The sequence below is a fragment of the Chaetodon auriga genome, chromosome 8 (assembly GCF_051107435.1).
Source record: "Chaetodon auriga isolate fChaAug3 chromosome 8, fChaAug3.hap1, whole genome shotgun sequence".
In the NCBI taxonomy this organism is placed as follows: domain Eukaryota; kingdom Metazoa; phylum Chordata; class Actinopteri; order Chaetodontiformes; family Chaetodontidae; genus Chaetodon; species Chaetodon auriga.
In genome coordinates this window covers 19,470,964-19,480,769 of record NC_135081.1, presented here as the reverse complement: position 1 = coordinate 19,480,769, position 9,806 = coordinate 19,470,964, and the positions used below count along the sequence as shown (strand labels likewise).

Genomic DNA, 9,806 nt, shown 5'->3' with positions numbered 1-9,806 from the left:
CAAGCACATACAAAGTACAATAAGCCAGCATTTTCCTTTATTCAAATGTACATCTCAGCAAACATTCATCAGAACAATTATCAAACAAGAATTATGTGAATAATTACATCCAAAAGCTTTGCACACAGTGTTTGATCAATCACAGTTGGGTCAAATACAGCAGATAATTGTACAGCCAGCCACAGTGAAGTGTGAGACCTACAGTGGACTGAAATGATGATTCACTAAATTTGATTCAGTGAAAAACAATCCTTCTATAACAACTAAGGCATATCAAGTAACATCAAATTGAAATACCCCCCTTTCTCGCACACTTATGTGCTAAAGAAAGTTACAAACCAAAAATGGAGAAAATATTTGAAAAAGCTGGAGTCTGGACTTTTCCTCCACTTTTCACTCTGACTCCTGCCCAAAACCCGCTCTCACGGCACCAATGACCATATCCACCACCCCCATTACTAACCCCCCTCCCATCCTAAACACATTACCCACCCCACTTCCACTTCTCCATGCCAGCCTCCCAAACCCCCTACCTACAGCTTTCGCCTGACCCCCCATCTCAGACATCACCGTTCCTACATACCCCTCGCTGTGCTCCCACAGCCGCCCTCCAAAGATCTTGGTCACCCACCAACCATTATCCAACGCATCACCAAATATCCCCACTGTGTCTCCAGCCAGGGTCCCCACGCCTGTGACCCCAGTGTGGCAGCTGTTCAGCAGGGCCCCCACCATGGAGGAGGTGCAGTAGTAGGCGCTGAAGAAGCAGGATTCCCCGATACCCAGTAGCATTTCAGCAGCTGAGCCTATCCAGGACAGGAGGTCAGAGGTCAAGAGGTGGAGCAGGGAGAAGGTATCTCCAGGCAGAGCTGACAGAACTCCAAGGTCTTCCTGAAGAACGTAGGTCACCTGAGTCAAGATAAGACAAAATGTCATGTTTTAAGCGAGGTTTAAAAAAGTGTGAATAATGAAATGACTCGAGGGAATGTGATGAGTTAACTCCTCCTGGCCTCACTCCACATTCCAGTATCTGGGAGGAGCAAAGTGCACTGAGGAGATTTATTATACCAGTCAGAAAACTGAACGTGTTAAAATGCCACTCGTTTCTCTACAAACTGACCACACTGAACTAACATCTCAATGGTTCATTTCAGCGTCATCTAAAAAAGACTCAGATGAAAAAAACATCCAATGATTCGTGACATCTTTGTGCTTTCTCTGTGTTTTTTTGTCACATTTTGCAAACTTTGTCTCTTGTTATTTTTACTGATATTGTAAATAAATGAATATCCTAATTTTCCTGTATTTTGCCTGTAATTGGTCAAATTACAACATTACACACAAAGTTCACTTTGCGGAAAAGTGAAAATAGTTGTATGATGTCTTGTGTCGTTCTGGACGAGCTTCTTAAGTCTGATTAAATTACCCTGACGATTATCATCAGGCAGGCTGTATGGAGTGGCAATTATGGGAATTGTAGGATCCAGTATTTTTGGAGCCTGATTAAATGTCAGGACATCTCAGCCTCTGCTGCATCGATTTTGCCCAAAGACTGTACAGTAGTCAGAATAGTGGACAGAGCCATTGTTTTTTTTTTTTTCAGCCTCATGGAGGTGTCATGTTTCATTGCCGGAATGCACCTGTAAGTGTAATATAAAACTATGTTTACATGGTTCAGTCACTTGTATTACCTGTCCAGGTAACTGTGTGATTGTGGAGAACACAGGACGCAGAGGAGCTTTAAGGATGGACATGGCAGTGGAAAGGATGAAGCCCAGAGTGCTGCGGGAGTTTGTGTCTGTCTCTTGTTCATCCACAGTTTCATGTTCAGCTGAGGACTCAAGAGACCCTGATCTGACAGCTTCTGAATGTGTCACATCCCGCCGCCCTTCACTGCCACTCTCTGAAGATTGCGTGGCATCTGCAACATCAGCTTCCGCTGGCTGAGCATCGACGCCGACCACCTGTTCTCCAGCGATCAGTGCCTCCCTGCCTTCCTTAATGTCCTCATTTGGATCTTGGCTGGTGGTATCTGCACCATCCTCCTCTCCTTCAGTGACTCGACCAGCAGTGTTCGAATCTACTTCATTACCTCCTGCGTTTTCACCAGTAAGATCCGCATCCAGCTTTTCTGTATTGTCAGGAAGCCCCTCACTGTGAAGACCCACTGTGATTCCAACAGCTTCCCCATCTGCTCCTCCACAGCCATCTGAGAACAGCTCTGCCACTCCGAGCATTTCCTCCAGCTCCTTCACGCTCACTTGCCTCTCCCCTTCCCCTGCCTCTCTGATTAACCCTACACTGAAGCTACTCTTTCCCTCGGGGGCAGCACAGCACACTGCAGACCACAGCGGCTTCGTCTGACACTCCTCGTCTCCATCCTCAGCAGCCCTGAGACCTCCCACCCCAGTCAGGACGTAGAGATCACCCCCTAAAGTGCTGCAATGGGGAGTGATGCTTGACTGGACCAGTGCTGTGACTGTTGAGTCCCAGTGTTGAAGCGGGGAGTCTATGAGCGAGACGGGATGAGATGGATCTCCGTCTAGTCTGAGAAGGGCTGGCACTGCTACTTTAATGTTGTCTTCTTCTTCTTGCTCTGTCTGAGAGAAAAAAAAACATCAAAACCAAGTGTTAAAGTACGACTGCAATAGAAATCAATATCCTCTGTAACTGATCATTTTCAAATGTAAAGAAGTTCTTTAGTCATATTAAATGAGCCTGTTTAACATTTGAAAAATAGGAAAATGTTTTGTTGCTGTTTTACTGTAATTGTATGTCAACAGTCTCTCAAGTCTCTGATTCTATTCTATTCTATTCTATTCTATTCTATTCTATTCTATTCTATTCTAAATGTTAAAATACCAGAGTTTGATATAATATTTAGTGCAATGGTAGAAGAAATATTTAGATCTTTTATTTGAGTAAAAGTATCAATATGTTTAAAAAAAAACACACACACACAATAATATACTCTATTACAGGTACAATATCCTACTTCAGAAAAAAATTCCACAGTATTATCGACAAAATGTGTTTAAAATATCAAAAGTACTTGTTCTGCTGACAAATGGCCCATGCTACTATATTGTATTATATCAAATATCTGTCAGAAGCAGTTAACTGCTGTAGCTGGTCAAGGTGGAGCTAGTTTTAAATACTTATGTACAATGATCTAGTTCAGTCCAGTTGTGCTGGACGAGTCATCACAAGAATCAGAGGAGTCATGAGAGGATTAACTGAGTAGAAGAAAGTAAGCAGAGTAAATGTACACCACTGACCTACTGCATGCTGGAACGCCAGTCTGTGATTTGGCACAGTTCTTTCAAATACCATCATTCAAAAACAGATACTACTACTTTAACAAGCATGATAGCTGTGTCCTTACCACGAGCTCTCCCCCCTCCTCTCCCTCCCTCTCTGTCCGTCCATGGCTGAGATGGAAGGCCGAGTAGACAACTGTGTCACAGGTCGGTTTGGACAGAGTGGCAAACGCCTGTCCCCCGGGCAGTCTGTGGCAGAGTGGGCGCAGCAGTGGCCCTGCAGAGGCTCCCTGAGGAGGCGTCTGTCTGTAGAAGCAGTGGCTGCAGAGGCTGAAGCCTGGCTCTGAGCTGTCCTCAGCTGGAAGAGACAGGCCTGGGCCCAGCACTGCCAGCAGCCAGACAGCCGCAGCAGCTGCACTGACAGCAGCAGGACACAGCATGGTGGTGGTGAGCTCAGCAAATCCCCCCTCTCTCTCGCACACAGTCACACAGAGCGAGAGGGAGAGGCTTATAAATTATCCAGAGGTTTCCGTATATAGATGGAAAAGATAAGGTGGCCAAGGTTGGCTGCTGATGGCTTGTTGTTTTCTTCACTCGCTCCTTGTTCTCTCCTCCAGTTCGTCTCCAGCCATGTCTGTCTTCTTTTAATGTCAGCTGTACTCTGAGAGAGTGAATCTGTGTTGCAGGCACAATCTTGCTTACTCCTTCATTTCCCTTTCCCTGACAACCTCGCCCCCTCTGTCAGTTCCACCCTCTTTTGACTCTCCCTCTGGCTGTACCTCCACTTCACCCCACCCTCTTATACTCTCTATGGTTACACCTTTAACTCCCATTTCAGTTAGGTACACAAACCAAGCCAACACCCATTAAATGCTGTTGATTACCTGTAAGGCTGGATTCCAAGACCATGGTGGTTATGTTGATTGACACACTCATGTCTCCCATTATTCTTGGTAAAGCTCATTCCTAAAGTGCTGACTGGCTTTGAAATGCTTCCATATCGAGCAGCATTTCTCACTTGAAACTCCAGGTAAAATGTGAGTAACCAAACTCTAAATTTAACCATGTCTGTACATGAAATCCTCATTAAAGCTTAATCCTGACAGTGTCAAGCTATGGGTCACTGTCTCACCCAGAGTGCAGCAATTCTTGAAATCTTACTTCCCAGAGAAAACACACTCCCTTTCATGGCTCACAGATTTCAGCTTGCTTTGCTAAATATTAGAAACAGGCCTGCTGAGACATGTTGGCTCTGACAATTCCTTATAAAATTATTCTGTTGCAAAAAATACAATTTGTAAGGTAATCTAATAACCCAGTCTTGTGCATGTGGAAGAGTGAAGAGAAAAATATCTAGCCCTCTTTTTGACATCTAGAAGAGGTGGAATCCAGCCAGGCTGCCTTCATGTTGCTTAAGAGTTACGACCAACGTCAGCCAAATGTATCCCTGGGCTTCTGTCAAGAGTGCTATCAGGATTCCTTCGCAGAGAGGTCAAGTAAGCAAAACATGTGCAATAACCAGCATGAACAGAGTTTGCATGAACTTTCCTCAGTCATAGCTTTAGTGTTGTGTTGTGAATGCTGTCAGTCCTGCACACAATGAGCACTGCCACAGACGGCAGCATACCTTAGTGACTGAGTACAGCTGTGGAATGAGAGCTTTAGGGTGTGATGTCTTGGGTGGGGCATCAGTCATACTATGACATGTTTATAATACTGTCTTTGCTTTTAAAACATCTAAAACTGTGCACTTGTACACAGGCATCCAACACCTCTAACCACCTGTTTGAGATAAAGTGGATTCTGTCACATGTTGCTGGCAGCATCTGAGACCCGACACGTTATTTAACTTTAAACAAAAAACCTTCAGTCATCTGAAATGAAATATAGCATTTTACATTTTATTCTCTGACACTCACAATGTCATAGGTGCAAAAATAATATATCTCTAGTAACGTGAAGTAGTTTTTTTGAGTTTTTTGATCATTTGTAAAAAAAACAAAAAAAAAACCAGCATAGTACAAATGTCAGGTGTGAAAACTACCTGCAAAGAAGACTTAACATTTAAAACATCTATATCACATTAAAACAACTTAAATGACTGTTATACAATGCAAAACAAATGCTCTCTCAATGCAGGAAACACCTACTCAGTCTGCAGGTTGACAGAATGCTCAGACAAAACATGATCAGCAGGCAGCGTGAAGCTGTGTAAAAAGCAAAGTGTCCAAACATCCCAGCAGCCATGGACTTTTCTTAAATACTTGGAAGCTGTAGTTTTGTCACAGATTTAATTCTTCTATAACTTCACACGATATTGACATATTTTTGACAGTGACACTGCAATTAAGCAAAAGTCCACAGGGGGGCGCTTGGCTCCTCTTTTGAAAATGTGAAATGGGCGACTGAATACAGACAATACATTCAGTCCTTCTGTCTCTCGCGCTGCACACACAAATGCACAACCTCTACATCCCCTGCTTATAAATACACATAAACACACACTCAGGCTCACTCATTAGGGATGTCAATGACGAGTTCAGCCTCGTCTCCCTCCCCTCTGTCCTCATCTCCTCTGTCACTGTCTCCATCGCTGTCTCCCTCCTCCTCAGCCGCATCTCCACTAAGCATCTGTCTGGGAACCCAGCTGAAGGGGCCGCTGGCTGCTGGAGGGGCTGCGGTGGATGATGGGTAATTAGCTGCCATTGGGGCAACAACCTGAGAGGAATTAGGAATGAAACAAAATTGTTAGTATTAATAAGGGGATGAAGATATGATGAAGGAATGTGGGCTATGGATGGATGGCTGCATCACAGATGTACATGAGGACAAGCATGCAGCATGTATATACACTTACAGACATTGTGACCGGAGGGTCATTTCAGCATACAACCAAACTTAAAATGGCTTATGGGACTGAATTTTCTTGAAAAAATGTCCTCTGATGTCACTATTATAAATTACATTTTGAAAACATCAGAAAAACACTGATCAGAAAATGTTTATATATCAAAACCTGTCAGAATGACTGTGCAACAAAGTCAAATTAAACAATACAGAGTTTTCCGACTCTCTAAGGAGAACATCAAAGTAGACATGTACTGCTCCCTTGTACTTATGGATATATGCTGTCACCAAAATATAACCTTATCTCTGAACATCTGATTTCCCCTTTTCCTCTCTCACCTTCCCCGTGGTCTCTTTCTTGTTTTTAGGTGCCTTTGTTTTTCTCTCTTTCTTCATTCGCTCAGCTGGGGGAGCCAAATACTCTGGTGGGAAGGGCATCTGCCCAACACACACGCAGGCCCCAAATTGCCAAATGACCACACAAACACAGGCAATTTACAAAACAGACACACACAAAACACAAAAAACACATACAGAAGTATGAGCAATGCATGGACAGTGAAGCCATTGTAAGCATCAAACGAAAACAAAGGAAGAGATAAAACAGACTCATGAATAAAATGATGAACAGTTAAATAATACAAATAATGCCAAATCAAAAGTGAGTTTATGTTTGCTGATGAGGAGATGACAGCGGCAGCAATGTTACTGTTGCTGGCCGCACTGAGATATAAGGAAGGGACATGGAAACTCACAGTGTTGAGGTAGGGCCCAGAGCCTGACGACTGCAGGGGATTTACACTAGCACGGGACAGCAGAGAGAGATGAGGGGAGGATGATGAAGGAAGACACGCCCCAGGACTACTTCTCCGCCTGAAAGGAGTGCATGAGAAATAAAGAACAACAGACTTCAACAGGAAGATTTTTTTGGTTTGATGTCTCTAAAAATGACTCATTGAAGTCTCAGTTTAGTTACCTGTGGTAACTCGTTATGCTTTAGCTGATAATACAAGAGAACTGCACCATCCATTCACCCACTTATTCAAGACTTAAACACAACGCTGTTGGAGGCCTGTTAACCATTTACACCCTGACCTCTGAAGACACCATAATTTTAAGGTTTCAGTGGTACACTCTACTACATATACTGCGTGTGCACATACATGATCTACTCAAGATACCAATTACACAAATAGCCAGTGGGTCTAATTTCTGAATTTCACCTTAAAATGCCCAACTTACTTCTTTGCTCCATCTCGTTCTCTTTCCCTCTCTCTTGGGCCTTCTCCTTCACTATTTTCTGAAGAAACTGTCGCATCTGAATCTGGAACAAAAAAAAAAACGAACAAGAAAACCTGAACCAACAGGACAGACGACTGGTTACAGCTCTTATGATGGAAATGACAGCACGCCACAGTCATAAACACGTGATTCTTTAGGAGAACTTTGGGATGAGGTGTAACACCTACCTGAGGAGTCTTCATCCACCCTCTCATACTGTAGAAGTCTGTCCAGAAGGAAGCTAGATAACAAGTGAGGAACACTGTTATTTACTGCTCAGTGTATTGTTTAACAAACACGTGTTTTCAGGTACACACACCTTTTGTCTCTGGAAACTTTAAGAAGTTTTCTCTGAGCTCTCCGCAGCTCCTCCTGAAAGCATTCCTGTTCCTGCAAAAGGGAAACCAAACATAGAATCGGTGCGGAGAGGGAGATATTTAAGTATCTGTGAGATAAAGACACACGATAGCTCAGGAGTCACCGTTCACACTCAAAAGGAGGGTACTCACATAAACAAGAAATTTCAATTTTCGTTTCAGATTTTTGTATTTCCGCTTGTAGTCAACTTCAACGTCCGCTTGACCGTTCATTTCTGAAACACAGCACGCAAACGATGAAACGATGAAACCTATCGTCTGCTAACAGCTGTGCTTATACACTGGAGGTAACGTTCGTACTAAAGTCTGCCTGTGAAACGACATAACATTAGCACTGAGGCTACTGTTTGCTAACGTTAGCTAGCTTGTTGGACGCGTTAGCTTGCATAGCTAACTCGCTGAGCTCACAGGCCTGTGAAAATATCCACCACAATTTATTTCAAGCATACAAACATGATTTAGACGATTTGCAACACAATTTCAATCCTTGAAAAAACACTGATACCTCTGGCTTGAGTCTGTCTGTGCGACATGCTCCTGTTTACTTTCGTGACGTCGATTTCATGCGTCGTGATGGGCGGGACGTTCTTCTTCTTCTTCCCTCCCTTAATGGTAGTTTGCAACTAGCGTATTCGGGGCATTGTTGCCACCTTCTGCTTCGGAGCGATAACCTACAGCCTGATCCACTTGACAATGGTTTTGTATTACGATCCTGAAGTCCAGCCTTTGTGAGATCTGTTTGCATACGTCGCTTTTCTTATTCACAATTCCTGACAATGCTCAAATAATCCATTTGGGTGCTTTCATATTATCTCAAACATGCCATTTAAATTGGAATGACAGGTATTAATCTGTCGAAAGTGGTCTATTCTTTCCTTGACCTGACTATTTCTAAATGTTGAATTGACTTTTCATATAAATACATAAACCTCCCCCTTCTTTCATTATTCCATTGGTCTGGCCACTCTTCCACCACTTCATTCCAAACTATTCCCTTGACCCCTGATTTGCTTAATGGTACTTGTAAATCTACAGCGTCTCTCTGTAGAGCTTGTTTTGCCAAGCTGTCCGCCTCCTCAGTTCCCCTCAGACCAACATGTGCAGGAACCCACATAAACAGAATACTTTGTTGAGTCTGGGACCTACTTGTAACACTTTGAATACATTATCTTGACAGCAGGAAATGAAGGATTTCAGGCTCTTGACAACTGAAACAGAATCAGAGCAGAATAAAGTGTTTCCTGGTTTGTTCTCCTCTTTCCACTGCAGAGCCAAGAGTGCTGACAGCACTGAGTACTCTCACAGATTATTTGCTGTACACTTTATTCAAATAACTTTTCTTTCTGGAACTGAAAAAGCAGCTCCAGGTGTCTGATGTTCTGGAGCTTTTGACCCATCTGCATATATTTGTACAGACTGCAAGTTTTTCTCTCTAAAATGAACTGAAAAAGCTATTAACTCTTCCCTGTCTTTGACTCCTTGAGCACCAGCAATGCATGTCTATCAGGGGTGTTGAGTGCGTCCATGCCCCAGCCTTTGGAAGAACCACTGTCGTGCTCAGCTTGATATTAATAACTCCCAGGTCTTCTGCATATTTTTTGCACACCCACCCAAAGCTTGCTCTTTGTCCTCTGCTCGGTTCCCAGCACCTGCCATAGCACTTTGGAGTGGTGTTGCTCTTTATGTGCTTTGAGCTCAGCCCAGTAGTTGGTCATTAACTGCTTCTTTCTAATATCTAGTGGCGTCTCTCCTGCAAGGACGTGCAGGGTTGGGGTGGGGGTTGTCTTGTCTAGCGTTGCTGTCTGAGAGCTTGTGCTTGAACCATATTAAGCTTTTCCAGCAGAGTTTTTGAGGCTGAACCATAGACTACACTGCTGATGCTGACATGATCTGTTTTGGTTTTTTTTTTGGTATAATTTATAATAGAGTCTTTTTGAATTTGCACCTTACTGCTAACCAGTTTCTATTTTTAAGACCCTTTGTGTTAACTTATTCATTATTCAGCTCTTCAACAGCAACATAGCACTGCCCTTATAAGAGT

At 43.3% G+C, this 9,806-nt stretch overlaps 2 protein-coding genes across 3 annotated transcripts; both read right to left on the bottom strand.

The window, feature by feature from the left end:
• Nucleotides 1-16: 16 nt before the first annotated feature.
• On the bottom strand, nt 17-3,829 carry LOC143324699 (uncharacterized). The gene is made up of 3 exons (XM_076737401.1): nt 3,386-3,829; nt 1,692-2,600; nt 17-909 (listed from the first exon to the last, which is right to left on the bottom strand). The coding sequence occupies exons 1-3, from the start codon at nt 3,698-3,700 to the stop codon at nt 394-396; spliced, it is 1,740 nt and encodes a 579-aa protein (XP_076593516.1). The 5' UTR covers nt 3,701-3,829; the 3' UTR covers nt 17-393.
• A 1,716-nt stretch (nt 3,830-5,545) lies between these two features.
• ino80e (INO80 complex subunit E) lies at nt 5,546-8,355 on the bottom strand. 2 transcript variants are annotated; one of them, XM_076737303.1, is made up of 8 exons: nt 8,271-8,355; nt 7,898-7,980; nt 7,708-7,778; nt 7,577-7,629; nt 7,350-7,431; nt 6,863-6,980; nt 6,447-6,545; nt 5,546-5,978 (listed from the first exon to the last, which is right to left on the bottom strand). In XM_076737303.1, exons 1-8 carry the CDS (start codon nt 8,296-8,298, stop codon nt 5,772-5,774), a joined length of 741 nt encoding a protein of 246 aa, XP_076593418.1. In that variant the 5' UTR covers nt 8,299-8,355; the 3' UTR covers nt 5,546-5,771. The 2 variants fall into 2 exon arrangements, with proteins under 2 accessions (XP_076593418.1, XP_076593419.1); XM_076737304.1 differs by lacking the exon at nt 6,447-6,545 and having other exon boundaries at nt 8,271-8,354.
• Nucleotides 8,356-9,806: the final 1,451 nt, after the last annotated feature.

What these genes read in the sequence shown, in the direction of transcription:
- LOC143324699 (XM_076737401.1), bottom strand. Translation starts at nt 3,700, where the DNA reads ATGCTGTGTCCTGCTGCTGTCAGTGCAGCTGCTGCGGCTGTCTGGCTG. An exon ending in AGGAGGGGGGAGAGCTCGTG is followed by an intron (nt 2,601 to 3,385) that starts GTAAGGACACAG and finishes TTTTTCTCTCAG; the next exon opens with ACAGAGCAAGAAGAAGAAGA. An exon ending in TCACACAGTTACCTGGACAG is followed by an intron (nt 910 to 1,691) that starts GTAATACAAGTG and finishes ATCTTGACTCAG; the next exon opens with GTGACCTACGTTCTTCAGGA.
- ino80e (XM_076737303.1), bottom strand. Translation starts at nt 8,298, where the DNA reads ATGTCGCACAGACAGACTCAAGCCAGAG. An exon ending in GAACGAGATGGAGCAAAGAA is followed by an intron (nt 6,981 to 7,349) that starts GTAAGTTGGGCA and finishes CACTCCTTTCAG; the next exon opens with GCGGAGAAGTAGTCCTGGGG. An exon ending in CTGGGCCCTACCTCAACACT is followed by an intron (nt 6,546 to 6,862) that starts GTGAGTTTCCAT and finishes TGTGTTGGGCAG; the next exon opens with ATGCCCTTCCCACCAGAGTA.